This window comes from Castor canadensis, chromosome 16, assembly GCF_047511655.1.
Source record: "Castor canadensis chromosome 16, mCasCan1.hap1v2, whole genome shotgun sequence".
Taxonomy (NCBI): domain Eukaryota; kingdom Metazoa; phylum Chordata; class Mammalia; order Rodentia; family Castoridae; genus Castor; species Castor canadensis.
This window is the reverse complement of record NC_133401.1, coordinates 3,265,687-3,282,664: the sequence shown is the minus strand read 5'-3', so window position 1 is coordinate 3,282,664 and position 16,978 is coordinate 3,265,687. Positions and strand designations below refer to the sequence as shown.

The following is a 16,978-nucleotide window of genomic DNA, read 5'->3' as shown; positions in this document are numbered from 1 at the left end:
GCTGTTCCTAGTAAGATAGGTTTTTAATGTCTTTCTGTGCTTTAAAAAAAAAATGCATTTGCATGCTCAAGTTCACTTTGTAAAAAAAATATATATATATATCGTGGAGAAATTATTTAAATGTTTTTTATCCCTGTTTCTTGAAAATCTTATCTTTAAATAATCTATATCCTCAATTTTATTTATGCCATAAACTGTTCCTATATTTTAATGGTCTGTTTGCTTTAAAAGGGGTTGTTGGTTTTAATAGCTCAGTTACTATCTTTGTAAACTAAACTCCTTCTGACGAAATTCAAGCAGATCATCTCTGCTTGTGTGTGGAAGGCACATTCCAACCCCCGAAAAGGAAATTTAAGCCAAATAAATGTTCTGCCCAAATTAAAATACATAAAATGAATAGTCAACTCGGACAAGAGCTGATGGACAGAGCAGTTGGGCTGGGGACATGTGGGTGTTGGGAGAGCTGGCTGCCAGGCAGGGCCTCGAGAGAGAAAATCCAAATGAAATTAATTTCCTGTGACCCCCTTTGTCCATTTCTCAGGACTAATTGATTGGAGTACTGGCATGGACGTCTTGGGTGAGCAGAAACGAGCAGCACAGGTGGCTCTGGGAAGGGTGGTGGAAGGCTATTCCCTCCCAGGGAAGGAATAATTCAGAATGGCAACCTCTGCAGCTTAGCAGGGTCCCCCACATGCTGTCTTGAGGGGACAGGGACTGGGAACTCACCTTTTAATTCTCATGGCGGTTATATCCACTTTGACTCTATTATAATCCATGTGGATTGTGACACTAACTTTATGACAGTTACTGTCACGGAGGAAGGACAGATCACTCAAAGCAATGGCATCATGAAAGAAAGACGTTGAGCCTGGGCAGACTTGCATCCAACCGTAAGAGACGTCTACCCTCGTCACTTGCTACCCACAGCCACCTGCTCAGCAGAAAGTCCAAGGAACAGACAAAGGTACAAAGGAAAAGGTCTTCCCTGGCCCTCTGGCTGGCTGGATAGGGCAAGACGTACTCTGTGCCAAGTGCAGGACTTCCTGTGAGAGGAACTTCCTATAGGGAGCCACTTCCTGCCTGATGTCATTTGAGAGGCCAAGAGAAGAGAGGAAGTGGGGCTCTGCAGCCAGCTATCTGGTTCCCATGTCTCACAGCTCCTGTGGGTCCCCCATTTATTGTGGTCCCTACTCCTGTCTCCTTGTTTCTAGCCAGCAATAATGCAAGCAATGAGCTTAACAGAGCTCTAAATTATCTCTGCAACTAGCTGGGTGATAAACATAGAAATAAGTAAATAATTCAATAACTAAATAAAATAAAATGGATGAGTGAGGCATGCAGGACTCCGCAGTCTCTGGAATACGTAGCACAGAGTTAGGGGGAACAGCAGGCAAAGAAGGGGAGGTCAGAGCTCCAGGCCCAGCTCTGCAACTGACTTCAAGAATTACCTTGGATGAGTCACTCCTTCTGGCCATGACCTTTGCCACTGGGTCAAAGAGGACACTTTGAGTAAGTTCCTACTGCAGTGCAGGTTGAGGGGTGGACTTGGATGGTTTAACACAGTGGTGTGACGGCACCATCCACACCTCATCCCATCCTTCCTTCTCCACCATCACCCTGTGGGTCAACAGCTTCCTACTTCAGCCCTGTAGCTGTGGAAGCAGGTTCTACCCATCCTTGGCTGGTGGTGGGAGTTCGTGGATCCTCATTTGTCTTACTCTGTGACCAGGCCACCCAGAGATTTCATCTCTGTACAGTTCCACGGAGGTTTTTAGGAGACTGACTTCATTGCCCACTGTGGCAACTAGCTTCCTCTTTGCTTTGTTTTGCTGTGAGACTGAGTCTCGCTAGGCCACCCAGGCCAACCTTAAGCTTGTGATGCTCCGTCATCTTGCTATTTAACACATTAGGAGTTGGCTTCTTCTCCTTTTCTCTGTCACTGTCACCCTCCTATCCATACTTTGCAGATCACCTGTACATAGGGTGACTGCTCTCAAACCCTCATCCACGTGTCCCAGTGTCTGCTGCTGGAGAGGCCCAGTCTACAAGGCCAATGGCAAGCAGAAGGGACAGAGGCCAAGAAGACAGCCAAGGCCCTGTATAACTGTGCAGCTGCTGTGCCACTCTGGCCACCTGCTGTCACATAGGAATGTGGCATGTGGACGTGACAGAAATCCAACTGTGGTATAAAATATCCCAATTTTCAAAGATTGACTATGAATTAAAGTTTTTCTGGTCTTTTTGTTAAACGGTTTCTCTCAAAGCAAATAAGTCTGTGGGTTGTATTCAGCCTACAGGCCACACTTTGTCATCCCCAGCAGGCAAATACTCTCTGTTCAGTTCAGGTGCCAAGGAGACAGAACCAACAGGTGAAGAATCCTCTTTCCAGTAAATTCTACTCCATGGCCATATCAGGGCCTGGATAAGTGACAATAAACAGGGAGACCAGCCTTATATAGACAAGGCCACTCTGTCCCTAGAGGGTTGGCCTTCAACTGTACCTTAAGAAGAGAGTGCCAAGCACTTCCGTGGGTCAGCACTGCCCACCCTAGCATACTTCTAGCCCACGAAGGAGGGCACAGTGTCCAGTCCATCATGAGAACAGCCTGATCAGAGGGACGGTGGTGGGTGTTGGAATGTGGGCCAACGAGAGCCCTCACCAGGCCCTCGACCTAGATGTGAGGGGAAGCTCTTTTCCCTTCAAGGTTATTGAGCCAAAAAAGGGCAAATCAAACCTGGGGTGGGAGAGGGAGAGAGAGAGAAATGGGGAGGGAGGAATGGAGGGAGAGAGGAGGCAGGGAAAAAAGAAGGAAAGGGAGAGGGAAAAGGGGAGGGAGAGGGGGGAAGGGGAGGAGAAGGAAAAAGAGGAGAAGAAGAAGAAGAAGGAGAAAAAGGGCAGAGGGACAGGTCCCTGATGACATCATTGAGAGCAAGTCCTTAGATCCCACTGTTCCTGAAGCCCTTTACTCCCAAACTTCAGCTACATGAAACAAAATTCCTTTTCTGGCTTAAGGTCCTGGGCCAGTTCTTGCTGACAGCATCTTGCTAAGAGCGCCTCGCTACCCAGTGTCCTATGAGTTACAAGTTCTGGATGATAGCAGCCTCTGCTAACTGACATCTGTCACTAGGGCTTGTGAGTGACTTCAGGGAGCCCCCACACCTTCCATCCATTAGCAAATGTAAGTCTGTGCCCACACGCATGTTCTCCTATGGAGTGAGTCTATTTCTCTTTCAAACAAACAAACAAAAATCTACTGTCCCCCAAAGGCCCAAAAGCTGTGCTGTAAAGTCCTAGAAAATCACCCAGGTGAGAGGCCCTGGGACAGAATAACAAAAACAACAAAAAAGCATCTGTCATTAAAATGGTTCTATCAGTGCCTCACTGTAGACCATACAGAAGGCACTGCTTATGTTGTATAGGCTATGCCATTGGTCTCCCATCTCAAAACTCAGCCAGGAAGTCTGCAAAGCATGTGTTTCCACCAAGGAGAGGGCAAGTCCTCTACTGCCTGTCTGTGCCCTGACTGTCATCACACGTTTCATCCGCCCTTTAAGGTCCAGCTCACACTCATCCCACCCAAAGTCCATCTTCCAGCCAGGCTACTACAAGATGCAGGATTTGAGCCTCTTTGGTGGCCGCCCTGTCTCCTTGAATGCACATTGCTGTGTCCTGTGCACACCTCCTTTCTCTACCTGGACTTCACACTCAAGGCCACTTCCCTTTCTCATAATGGGTGCTGCCCAGCTAATATGCACAGATCCTCAATGACAGCCCACCCCATCCTGGGAGGTAGCCAGGGTCCAAAGAGACCTGCCAGTGTCCCCCATGTCCAGACGCTCAGGAACTCTTCAGAGATCTCTCAGGACAAAACTATGAGCCTCCATTATAGGGACACCAACCACTACCACCACATGGACTTTGGTGGCAATACCCCATAGATCCTACAGTTACTACTTCTTGGGGTCTAGAAGCCCCACCCTCCTGGACCCCTCCCTCCTCCACTTTGCCCCCAGAGCCTTCATCAGGTCCAAACCCAAGGCACTGCGTCCCTTCTGGAATTTCCTTCTGCCCCCTCCATTCTCCACCCAACTCTTGGCTGGTACAAAAACAAGAGGTTTCTGGTGGATCCCCAAATTCTCTTAGGAGAATGGGCCCATCTCTTCCCCACTTTAAGTTTGATTTGTTTTGTTTTGTTTTGTTTTGTGTTGGGAGCAGAGTCATGCAGTGGGGGAGGAGAGAAAGTAGTTAGATTGCTGCAGGGGAAGCAGCTGGGATCCCAGAACACGCTCTATTTCGTGATCGTTTTTCTGAGTAATGGGCTATCCTTGGCGATGGGGATATTAAGGGCATCGTAGGGAGCGGTAATGAGAAGGGGGAAGTGGTGTGAAGGCTGGGCCAGTGTACACAATGAGCAGACCTGGAGGAGCAGACAAGAAAGGCCAGCAACAGGCAGTGGCCTGTGCGCTCTCTCCAATGCCTGGGCCCACCTAATGGCTCACTACCCCTGTACAAGAGAATCTGGAGCATCAGGGGACCCATGATGAATTCAGAAACCCATGAGACCTGAGACTTAGTCTCTCATGGAAACACAGAGGCCAAATATCAAATCCATCTCAGAAACAGGGTCCTGGAGAGATCTGAGTAACCAGACCCCTGGATCATGCCCAGCCTTGGTTTTTCCAATGTTTCTGCAAACAGCAGCCCGCTGACCTTCCTCTTGGACACGGTGGGGCCAGATGGGCCTTTGTTCCTCACTGTGCTCATCTACCAATGGACCTATAAAATCTCTATTGCCTCCCTCCCAGGATGGCTGCGACATGCAAGAACCAACAGGGTGAGTGGCTGATGGAGAGAGTTGAACTGGTTCCACCAGCTCAGAACATTGTGACAGGCCTTTGGGGTCAGGTTGAAAGGTCTGTGGAAGAACAGCTTTGTTTCCTTGGGTGTCCAAACCATAAAGACCTCCTTGCATCATCTGGAAGCTTGGACCACATGCTTTTCGGGAGAGGTGGTCTGTGAGTATCACCTGTACCGCTGCCACCCTCAGCGATTCCTTCTGTGTGCCGTGTAACCATAGGGAAGGGAGCATTTCCAGGTTGAGATCCCTGCTCGATAGGCCCGGTGAGGTACTGGCAAATGATGGGCTGAGGTGAGATAAGAGGTTGTTGCACCATCTCCAGCCACACAGTGACCCACACTGCCCAGCTGGCCTAGGCACTGCAGGAAGTGAACTTTCTCCAGCCATCTCTACTTTTTTCTTTTTTTCCTTTTTTGAGGGCTGTCACAGCCGTTCTTCAAACGGGTAGGAAAGCAGCCTACTGTCACCGACTCAGTTTTCATTAGATGTCTGCTTCTCAGTTAGCCTAGCCAAGCAGAAGAACTCAAACACATGCACAAATTAAATCGACATCCAAACTCCACCAATATACAAAGCAATTTAAATGATATTCATTAGAGTGATGACAAGTCCTGATGAGCTTTCAGGAACAGGGTTCCTCAGCTTTTGCCGACTGGGTTTGTGGTCACTGAGGCGGAACTCCGGCGACTGTACCTCCATATTTTTTTTTTTTTTAAAGCTCAGAAAATGACTCCTTCCTGACACACCTCCCTCATTCTCTCTCTTTCTCTCTCTCTTCCTCCTGGCTGTCTCTGGGCCCAAGTTTACCCAGGCCTGGCTCCTGAACACAGGTATAGATATGAATCAGACGGTCACATAAAGGAAAAAGCAGCCACTCTGACTTCTTTTTTCCATAACTGCTCCAATTAAAACAGATTTCAGTTTCTTGTAATTTCATTTTACTTGGCCTGAGAGATCTCTAACTCACAATTATGATGGCCATAAATGTGTCTCTGGAATTCTGCTGTGGGGGAAAAAATGGAAGTGAAATGTTGAAATGTAGTAATTTTTAAAATGTGACCCCCCCCAAAGTGATCAAGTCCCATTTATGTATTTTTTAATTTTAAGGAGAGCAGGGTGGCTATCCTGCTATAGCCTGGGACTAGAAAGGAAGAGACAGAGACCTGCTGGGGTCTTCAGGGGTGTCACGGGGTGGGGGGACTCCTAGGACTCACATAGAGGGGACTGACTCCCACTCTAGCCATGGAGCCAATATACGCAAAGAGAAAAGCCCAGGGGGCAGCCTGACTCATCCAGCTAAGGGCAGAACAAGGTCATGGACACCACCACCAGCTCTTTGGGCTTTGGAGTTTTGAGACTAGCTAATATCCACAGTAGGGAATCAGCAACTTCATCTACTGATGCTTGTACTTCTGTTTATAATTTTATGCTCAAGGTTAATTATGTGTGTCCTTGACTTTGATCAAGGATATTAGTATGTGAGAATGCAGCCTGTACTCATATGGGCAAAAGAAGAATTCCTAGAAATACCCATGGACTGTAAACACACTTTCATCATTAAGGCGTGAGCGAGAGCCCTTCCTTAGAAAAATGCTTTGTAAATAATGTACAAACCACGCTGTGCAATGAAACTTTCTAGGGAGAATGTTCTATGGGTGTGATGCCCAAAAAAGACTAGTTACTGGGACACACATGACTACCCAGCACTTTAGGGGTGGCTAGTACAACTTGAGAGCTGGCCTTTTAATTTTGTTTCATTTACATTTGGATGGTCACATACAGTTCATGTCTGTTTTGCGGACTGACAGCATAGCTGAGATGGAAAATAAGAGTGGATACTGTTTCCTGAGCTTGCTAATTGTGGATGTTAATCTCTGGGAAGTGGGTCACCTTGCTTATCATTGTTTTCATCAAGAATGATTTATTAGGAATATATTAGTCTATGACATTATACAAAGGTGTGTGTATGGGGGGAGGAGAAGCAGATTCTTGCATCTTCTATCATTGGAATTTAATTTTAAAAACACTTAGCTTCGTGGAACAGAGGTGGGAAAGGCCCTGGATACCCAAACTCACAGCTTGCAGGAAACACTAACTTTGATTGAACCTGTGCCTGATGTCTAGGGCTTTGACCGGACTGTGCCAGTCTTTGGCTGTCTGGGATTATCCCAGTCATTGTGGGCTGTCAGGCTGCAAGCCAACAATTTGGCATTCTCTGTCTTGGTGGAGCCGGAGTGTGGTCTCTAGTTCTAAGGCACTGTAAGACAGATGCTTTTGGGACCAACAAAGACAACCCGGTGCAAGGTCTGCTTGCTTTCAAATTCTCAGAAGGGTGACTCCTGTCAAACCCTTAGGGACAGAAAAACAGCATCTCTGGGGCAAACAGCTTCTCAATCGGTCTTATGGAAACTCAAGGGAGTGGGAGGAAGATAACCAACCTTCCTGCAAACAAAACCCTGTGTTTGATCGCCACTCAGCACTGACACTGGAAACCCTGCGCTTGGCTGTGACAAAGCTGCCTCACACACGTGGGGAGTAGGTTCTGTCAGAGAGGAGATTTTCTTCCCAGTAGCTTGATGCTAAGAGACAGAGCTGAAGCCTTCTCCAAATGAATGTGATTCTGGAGCTAACTACTGCGTGTTCTGCAAAGGCCAGCACACCCTGGAATTGGGTGGAAGGCTGTCTACTTTTCTTCCTGAGGTCAGCTGCAGGCTGAAAGGCATCGACTGGCATGAGGCCCCAAGGGAAATGTGTTTTCAGGTTTCCTTTGCCAAAGATTACACGTGCTTACTAAAAAATCCCTAGGGAGAAAGGAGGTTAGTGTTTCTATTACCAAAAGAATAACTATATGGAGTAGTATAAATGGTAATTTCTCCATTAGCTAAAAGGATAATAGCTATTATTTTAAAGTTAAAGTATGTATTACTGAAGAGAGGGTTTGGGGTTTCCCTGTTTTCATTTTTATGATTGCTTCCTATAATGCAAAGTGTATTATTTTCCTATTAGTCAACACAATAAAACAGCACTTTCCAATTTCAAAAGAACTGTGCAGATGAATTTGAAAAAAAAGTCATTTGATTTAAAAAAATAATAATAATTTTATTAGGTGGCTTGGATATTTCTGCAAACAGTAGATTTAAGCCTGGACTTGGGCACTACAGACTTACTTGCTCTGGTCTCCCTACAACTCTACTCTTCTATCTTCAGAACTGTTTTCTCAAGATGGAGCTTTTGCTCTTTATGCATTTTCTCACCATGTGGCATAAGTGCAGGTGGCAGGGACAGAAAAGTACACTAGCCTAAGTGGTACGAAGCTGGAAGAAGGAATCTTTCTGGGGATGCAGAGGTGACAGCCATGAACTCTCCAGGCAGACAACGCAGGACACGCTTACCTCCATCTGAAGGCAGGGCACCTTCAGACGAGCTCTTGGGTGCTTATCAATATGTTTATTTCTTTTTCCTTTTGCAGAACGAAAATAGAAGGGAGATACTAGGGAGATGGGGTCCTTCTCTATCTTACATGTACGATTTTGTTTAATTATAGAATTCTCGCTGCCTAAAACTTAAAGATACATCCCTGATATTTTTGCTAACTGTTGACTGCAGCAAAGAAGCTAAGATGTGGCATATTGATTTCTTGTTGTGAAGCGAGCTGTTCAAGCTCCATTTAAGATTTTCATCTTGCATGTAGCCCTGAGCACATCATAGCACCATAAATTAGTTAAATTGCACATTTATCACAAATGTTATTTTAAGATACTGGGTAACTGTGATGGCTGGAAGATATACAGTGAGGACTGCAGTAAGATGGTTTGGGTGGGGTGAGGTCAGGGTCACCTACACAGCTGTGATTAAAACCGCCTCCCTTGGTCACATCCTCCCCTTCCTCCCAGGACCCATTTAAAGACCTGGCTTGGACACCAAGTTTTTCCTGCACTTACCTTCTCTGTCAACAACAGTCATAGAGCATGTGACTTGGAATTCAACTTCAGATGGTTCTCTCTGATCTTGGGGCCATGCTGGTCTAAGAGTGGAAAGCTCTTCCTGCGAGTGGCTCTCTCTTTAGCCCGGTCAGGGTTTGGTGACTTTGGGGGAAATAGGTTCCACGTTTCCAAGTGGGTGAGGGCACCCCAATTAGCCCCACCCCTAAGCTGCATGCTAAGGGGACTGTCATGGTATCAAATGAGGTTTACAGTCAAGGCTGGCAGCCTCAACTGTCTAGTTATGATGTTTTCTTGGAGATGAAATTAACTCCAGGTCCCGATTAAGATGAGCAGTCCTTTCCTGGCTGAGTGCAAGGTGCCAAGTGGGCAGTCTATGTTGCTACCTACTTGGTCATCAGTCCTCAATTCTCCCCCCTCCCCCAAATGGAAATGCCCTGAAGATAATCCTGGGTAGTGGGGTGAGGAGAAGATGGGCACCATTGGGTCCGTCTTCCAACTCTAAAGAAAGGACTGCCATCAATATTACGAATCCCCTCTCTCCCTTCAAGCCACATGGTGATAGAAGCGTTGTCAGTTTAATCTGTTAGATGCAGGACTTTGGATTCTAATAAACTGATGCTATATTTAACCTGTGAAAAATTCAAGAGTGAAAATCTGGGCTTTGGGATGTGACAGCAAGAAAGGCATGGGGTGGGGGGGAGGGGAGGGTGTCTGTCCCCTGAGCCAGGTTCTGAGGGGGAGATGATCCCCCAGGGAAATGGATGTATCCCTGAGCTCTTCCCAGGTAGAGGCAGGCAGGGCAAAGAACTGATCAGAGAGGGACAGGGCTTGCCACAGTGGAGATGGCTATGGTGAACCCACAGGAGAAAGCTCTTTCCAGCCACTCTTCGGAGAGCCCGTGTGTGCCCGCATCACAAGGCAAGAGCAGAATGGCACCACACTACCTGCCAAAAAGCCCATTTTAAACTCCAGTGAGGTTCTCTCTAAAAATCTCAGAGAGGGAGAGATGGATTGCTGAGAGAAAATAGAGTACAGGGAACACTTGCACTTGTCTTGACAAAAAGGGGTGGAGAAGAGCAGAGAAACTGTGGGCGTGTTGCCGAACATCTCAGAAAGGACTTAATTTAAATTTTTAATAAAAGAGTACTTTTTTTCCTTCAAGTTGAGGTGTTTTATGTATTACACGAATGGAACACATCTCTCATTTGTATAATTCTAGGTTAGCAGCTCCGATTCTGCAAAATTGCAAGAGTAGTTTGAATACAGCAATAAAGGTATTTTACAATTTTACAACATGTTCCCAGGGTTTGTTGGCATGATTTGCCAATGCCCAATAAAAGCTTGTGATTATCATATAAATGGCTCCCCCTCCTCCCGTGGATGGGTTCAGTCTCCTCCTGTACCCGCTCCCCCAGCTTGTTATCTCTGCTTGCTTTAGCACAAGGGAAGAGCCGGGGACTCCAAAATCCCAACACCCAACATAGGCTCTGCTTGCTGCTATTCAGAAACCCTAAGTCAGTAGGAATTTAGCACCATGCACAGAAGCTCCCAAATCTTTCTCTATCAATTTCAGGACCCTATGACTTCTATGCATCCAGAAGGGAGACGAAATCCAAGCGCCTCCAGAGAGGGTCACCTGTGTGTGACCAGAAGCTCTGACAGTCAGCAATTTTAGAATGTCATTTTTTTCTCCCCTCCCCACAGGAAGTCTAAGCTCAAGTGTGCATGTTTCCTTTCTTTCCAATTCTTATTCCTGGGGGAAATTCTAAACCAGCCGCCTCTCTCTAAGTGCTCTCTGCTCTGCAAACACCAAAGTTCACAGAAACTCTCCTGATTTACGTGTGGCCTCCAACTGCCGGCACCTGGCAGACACAGCAACCAACTCAGGCATAAACAGATCGCATACAATTTAATTTTAATGTGCCCGTTAGCTGTAGCACATTTCAGACATAATTGTGAACGCAACACAAAATTATAGCAAAAAAGACAATTTTAATGCTGCCGTAGAAAAAAGGGTTATATGAAGAGTCACATAATGGTGTTTCATTGTCAACAACAAAACAGGGCACAGAGTATGTTCGGTGTCTGTGTTGCTTACATGTCGATATTTTATACATAGGTTCTCATATGGCGTCAGCTGTCAGTTACTGCAAATAAACTGCCAAAAATGGAGAACGGAATGACTTGGAGAGCTGGTAACCAGGGGTTACCTTTCATAAACCTAAAGATAAAACTGCAGTGTGGGATCTTGGGAGAATAATTAGAAAGAACAAAACAAAGTTACCAATGGAAATAAAAAGGCATCATACAATATGAAATCACAACCAAGATAGGTGGGAAATCACAGAACGCCTCGTGACTTTTTTTAAGCAAAGTATTACAGTACAAACATTTTAAAGGCTTGATCAATGTTTAAGAAATACAGTACAAGTTCTTTTTGTTGTTGTTCTGGTTTTTTTTTTTTTTTCCTTTTCAAATAGACTTAACCCTTTGAGCACTGAGTTGATTTTGAGCGTTCTTTAATTTCTAATAAATACCTTTAAAAATCATGTGCAAAATAGTTTCTGATGCCTGCCAGGGATGGACTTCCTGGCTTCGAAACAAATGCTAATATGACACTAATAAATACGTATAATTTAAACATGAACCTCTATCAATATAGATGTACTGTATAGCAAAACAAACAATCATACTTTGCTTTGCAATAATGTTTTTGTATACTTTATAAATGCTATCTGTGGTATTTTCTGTATAATTTACAATGTTTGCATGTAAAAAAAAAACAACCATAGACTTTAAAAAAGAAAAAGAAAAGGAAATATACAATATTACATAGGCACAGCTTCTGCCCAGCGCATAGCAGGAACATAAAACACTGTTTCTATAAATGCAAAAAAAAAAAAGAAAAAGATCATTTAACCACAATCACATTTTTCCATAAGAGTCTGGAATCTATACAATATATACATCTATGTTTCAATGTGAAAATAATGTTCTTTTAAATTTCAAGGCGTGTTATACCCCTGCAGACCTGCATAAATGGAGGTTTGTATTATTATTCATTTTAACCAAGCTGGTAAGGAGTTTCAAAAACAGAGCTTCATACATTATTATTGTTATTATTTTGTTTTTTTTTAACCAAATTAATGCAAAAGTGCTTTCAAAGTACTCAGAGGGCTAAAGATGAAAGGGGTGAGAAACGCCAGCACACTCAAGTCTCGTGGAAAAAGTGTGCCCGCTTTTATTATAAATGCTTAATTAAACTGTTAATGCATGCAGCTTGAAGCATCGGGGTGGGGGGAGGAGGGAGAAGGGGGTTCACACTAAATCCCATTTACACAAAGTTCCAAACACTTACCACTGCGTTTTAAACCTTTATATTTTACCAGTAACAATAGCCGATTATGCACCTCTATTAAATACTGTACAGTTATACAAAACAGTCCAGCCCAGAGTGAGTCTCTGCAGTTAACGTAAGAACGTGTGCCAAGAACAAGACGGGGGGCCTCAACGTGCCTTCCACAGTGTCCCTCTAAGCAAGCCACAGTCCTGTGCATGGGAAGCAGATGCTACTGCTTCTCCAGCTCGGACACATACAGAAGGTGGTCTTCTGGTGACTTCCCGTGCGTTTTGCTAAGGTGAAGTTTAACTGCATGCTTGCTGGCAAAAGTCCGGTTGCACAGCTTACACTGATAGGAGGTCCCCAGGTCCTCCTCCGGGGAGGACGTCACCAGTTTGTCTGATGGTGACTTGGTTTGTGCTATCTGATTGTTAATCTGTTCGGTGGACAATTTGGATAAGTCTCGTAGCCGGAAGCCTAGATGTGACTCTAAGTGACTGATGTACGTGGAAGGAGTCCTGATTTGTGATGCACAGTCATTACAAAAAAACACGGGGTGACCGGTGTCCAAGTTTTTAAGGAACTTTGTTCCTCCTGTCCTTCGAAGCTGGTACTTCACGTTGGCCAGCCAGTGGCTGATGGTGGTCATGGAGAGGCCGGTGAACCTGGAGATGTGCATGCGCTCCTGAGGACTCAGGTCTGACATGATATACTTCCCCTCCGAGGTCTGTCGCAGGCTGGCTGCAAACTGGGCTTGGAGGATCAGCAGGTGCTGGGGGTTCCAGTTGGATTGGCGGCCTTTCCTCTTCTGTGCGGGCGTCGACTCCTCGGCCTCCTCCAGGGTGGCCCCGTCAATGTCAGACTTCTCGGAGATGCTGGAAGGAGTGGAGGATTTTGACGTGTGGCTCTCTGTCAAGTTCTTCAGCATATCAGAGATATCTGACAAGGCGTTCTCGCGCAGAGGCGAGTTTGACATGAACGATACGACGGCAGATGTCTTCGCCGTTGTCATCGTGGTTGAGGAGGTTGCCGGGGATGTGGACGTGGGGGACAAAAGCCCTGAACCCAAAGAGCAGACTTTGTCACTCTTGCCTTTCGTCAGATCTATGGGCTGGTCGTTGCTCACATGGTAGAAATAGCGGTCCAGGTGGTCAGCCTTCTTGGCCTGGAGGGGTGGCGGGGTGGCCACGGCTGCCTTCTCAGCCAGGCTGTTACTCATCTTGAAAAGCATACTCATAGGGTCCAGTGCTGGCAGCGAGGGCTTGGCCGCCTTGCCCAGGTGGAGGTTCATTACTGACTGCAGGGCACTCAGAGGGTTCACAAAAGGCTGCTCTGGAGGATGCTCAGTGATGATGGCCGTGCTGCCACCCAGGCCGCTGCCCAGGGGTTTCACCAGCTCCTTGCCATTCTCCACCGGCTCTGCCACGGGGCTCCCTTCCTTGCAGCCATCCCTCGGGGGGCTGGGGCTGCTCTCCTGGCTTTTAAAGCCCCCGTCACTGGCTGCCTCCATCTTGATGGGCTCACTGAGCTCGCTGCTGCAAGGGGAGGGAGTGGCCCGCTTGGGTGGAGGAGAGAGCTTGCCCTCTGGTTCTTTCATTTTCTCCTCGACTTTGGCAACTTTCTCGGTGACTTTTTTCACCAGCTCTTCCATGGCGTGGAAGTTGGTCTTGGGCATTGGGGAGGTCTGGCTGTTGGGTGGAGAGACCAGGGTCTGGGATTTTGTGGGGGACACAATCTCGCTGTTCCCAAACATGGGTTTTAAGGGTGTGCTTTTGCCAGAGGAGCCTAGGGACAGCTTCATCATGTTAGGGAGCTGATAGGCAGCATGGATGCTGGGGTAGCCCCCCCAGCTGGGGGTGCCATTCTGGGCCTTGTTGATGGCGGATGTCACCGTGTTTTCTAGCGATTTCAGGATGTCCAAACCACCCTTGGGGTTCTCTTCTAAGTCATTTTCAGTCAAATAATGGTACTTGGAAGAGATGCCATACTTTTCCTCTTCCTCGCTGGGTTTCTCTTCCTTGGGCTTCTCCTCTGTGACCGCTCTGTCCTTGTCAACTTCTTTCTTGACCTCTATATTTAGTTTTGGGGAGACACTCGCAGGTGTGTTGGAGGGGGATGTGAAAGTGGTGGCTGCCAGGGGCACCGACTGTACCTTCTCATCCAGCAAGGTAGTGATGGTGGGTGTGACAGGCGTCTCCATTATGGGCTTGCCTTTCTTCATGGCTGAGTTAGTGACCTTGATAAAGTGGCCGGTGACCATCATATGGGCTGTGAGCTCCTGCAGTGTGTCGTGGGAGCTGCCACACTCCATGCACTTCAGGATCTGTGACTTCCGTGCCTCAAAGTGCCACGCGTAGCTGGCCCCGTTCTGGTGGCCGTACCGATTATTTGGTGTAATGTAGGGGTTGGAGTTCTTCTGTAGTGCATCGCTGGTGTCTGCCATGGTGGCTTTGGGGGTCCCACCAGTGGAATCCGGGGAGCTTGGGAGTTCCAGCTCCAGGGATGTTTTCTTCCGAGTGGTGGGAATGATTTTGGTGGCGACAGGTGTGACGGGTTCCTTCAGAGGCACTTTTTGGTAGTGTTTCGTTTTGATCATATGCACACTTAAGTCCTGCAGAGACTCGAAGGAGTGACCACAGTACATGCACTTAAGTACCTTCTGTGCATCCTCCTTCCCCTCCATCTCCAGCAAGGAACGCTTGCGAGGCTTCGACCATCGCTTGGGGTTGTTGTTATCCGTCTCGTGGTTGTCATCGCGGTAGTGCCCGGTCTCGTTCATGTGCACGGTCAGCTCCACCAGGGTGTCGTAGGCAGCACTGCAATCTTTACAGCGGAACTTGCTGGCTCCCGTAAAGATAGATCCATAGAGTTTGCTGCTCTGGCGATACAGCTGCACGGTGCTGAAGAGACTGGGCTCGGGCAGCATCCGGCTCTGTGACACCTGTTGCAAAGTCTTGGCCATGGCGCTCTGGTGCCAGTCGAAGCTGCCACTGCCACAGCTGCTGCTGCTGCTGCTGCTACTGCTGCTGCTGCCACCTGCATTCTTCTCTGAGGAGGGCTGGTGCAGGTTGAGGCTGAGGTTGGACCAGTAGGAGTTGGACAAGAAATTGTTATACACGGCCTTCATTTGCTCCAGGCTGTCCGACACGGTTGTGTCCTCCAGGGGAGCTGTGACCTCCTTGGTCTCTTCTTCGTTCTTGATGGAACTGCTTTCAAAGTCAGCCATTCGGTCACTGGTCTCACTGATGTGCGACTCGCTGTCCATTTCGTGGCTAGAAAACTCAGCCGCCGGGGAGTTCTGGTAGCTGGGGCAAGTCTTGGTGAGCTCCTTCTCCTGGCACATGTACTTGGCCGAGGGTTCGCCATCTGTCGTGTGCTCTTCTGGGTCTATGTCTTCCTCTACCAGGGCAGCCGCCTTTAACTCATCAGAAACATAGGCTACCGTGATAACACGTGGGAACGGGGGACACAGGCAGGAGAAAGAAGAGAGAAAGAAGAAGGAGAGAGAGAGAAAGAAGCATTAGTAAGCATTGATCAGAGATAGACTACATTCTTGGGTCTCACAGAAGCAGTGAAGGAGGTGGGCACATTTATTTGCAAAATTAAATAGTTAAAATGTGGTGCTTCTTTGGAACAACAACAAAAAAAATCTGCTCTTCAAACATAATTTGCCACCTTATTCTTCTCAAGGGGCAACAGCTTGAAATTAAAACTAAATTTGAAATTAATGAAGCACATTCTGCAGGTGGCATTCACTTCTGAAATAATAAATTACTTGTATCAACCTCAGAGACAACAGTTCCTGTCTGTCAATTAATGTCTTATGCTTCTCCTGGTCCTAATGCAGTTCTTACCAGACAGATTCACTATTGAAATTAAGCAAGCATTTTTTACTCATTACATTTTTGAGGCTCAATCTTTAATAAATATAAGGTGCAAAAGCATCAACAAAATATTTTTATGAAGGAAAAAAGAAAGTTACACTAAGTGTACTCAATTAAAAACAAGGCTTGGTGGTTTCTTTCTTCTGGAAAAGCAAGTCTCCTATAACCTCCAGAGTTAAGCTTCCTAGTAGGGACAGGGGTTAGTGTATTCTGGTTGAGAGGGAAGACCCTGACCTGCTCCCACCCCATGTCGGCTGGCCCCATCTCCCCCAAGTAGACGCCCAGCCATGGTCAGCCACCCACGCGCACACACACATACAACTCCATGCAGAATTATGTCAGAACAAGTGCAGGAAATTTGGTATGCCGTGTTCATTCCTGCTGTATAAATATATACAAGACCTTCCAATGGACCTTACAAATGTCAAAGTGTTTGCTCTTTAGATTACTTTGTCAATATTTACTGAGCTTCCTGAGCATCCAGTGGGGATCCTGTCTTTCTGGAGGCAATGGAACTGAAGTGATGGAAATCCAGTACACATTCCTGAGCAGGTGGAGGCCAGGGCCAGGCAGCTGGGGTTCTAGAATATGCAAAGCCCATTCATGTTAATGGGACCCAGTGATTTTTTTTTCCCCATTCTTTTGTATTCTGTGACTCAGGTGGTACCATGAGCTGAGTAAGACCTGATGGTTTTGCAAACACCCGGGTGGATGAGGAACAATTTCAAAGGCCAAAGGAGAAAGGGAATGAAATGACCTTGCCCTGTCAGCTTCTAAACACAGGAAGAACACCATATTTGAGGATTTATTACACACAGTTTTAAGGAAGCGCGATCAAAAATAATTAAATAAATAAGAAATTTCAGAAACGTGTGTTAAATTCCCATGCACGTCCTGCAGCTCAGTGGACTTGGAGCGCTCAGTCAAGCTCCTTTGTGATTCAGAGGTTGT

The 16,978-nt window shown here is 46.7% G+C and overlaps 1 protein-coding gene across 1 annotated transcript in view; it reads right to left on the bottom strand.

The window, feature by feature from the left end:
• Positions 1–10,775: 10,775 nt before the first annotated feature.
• The window catches only part of Tshz3 (teashirt zinc finger homeobox 3), a 74,085-nt gene continuing 67,882 nt past the window's right edge, over positions 10,776–16,978 (bottom strand). Inside the window, exon 2 of the mRNA XM_020153281.2 lies at positions 10,776–15,581. Within this exon, the coding sequence (XP_020008870.1) occupies positions 12,373–15,581 (3,209 nt within the window). The 3' untranslated portion in view covers positions 10,776–12,372. The remainder of the gene's footprint in view (positions 15,582–16,978) is intronic.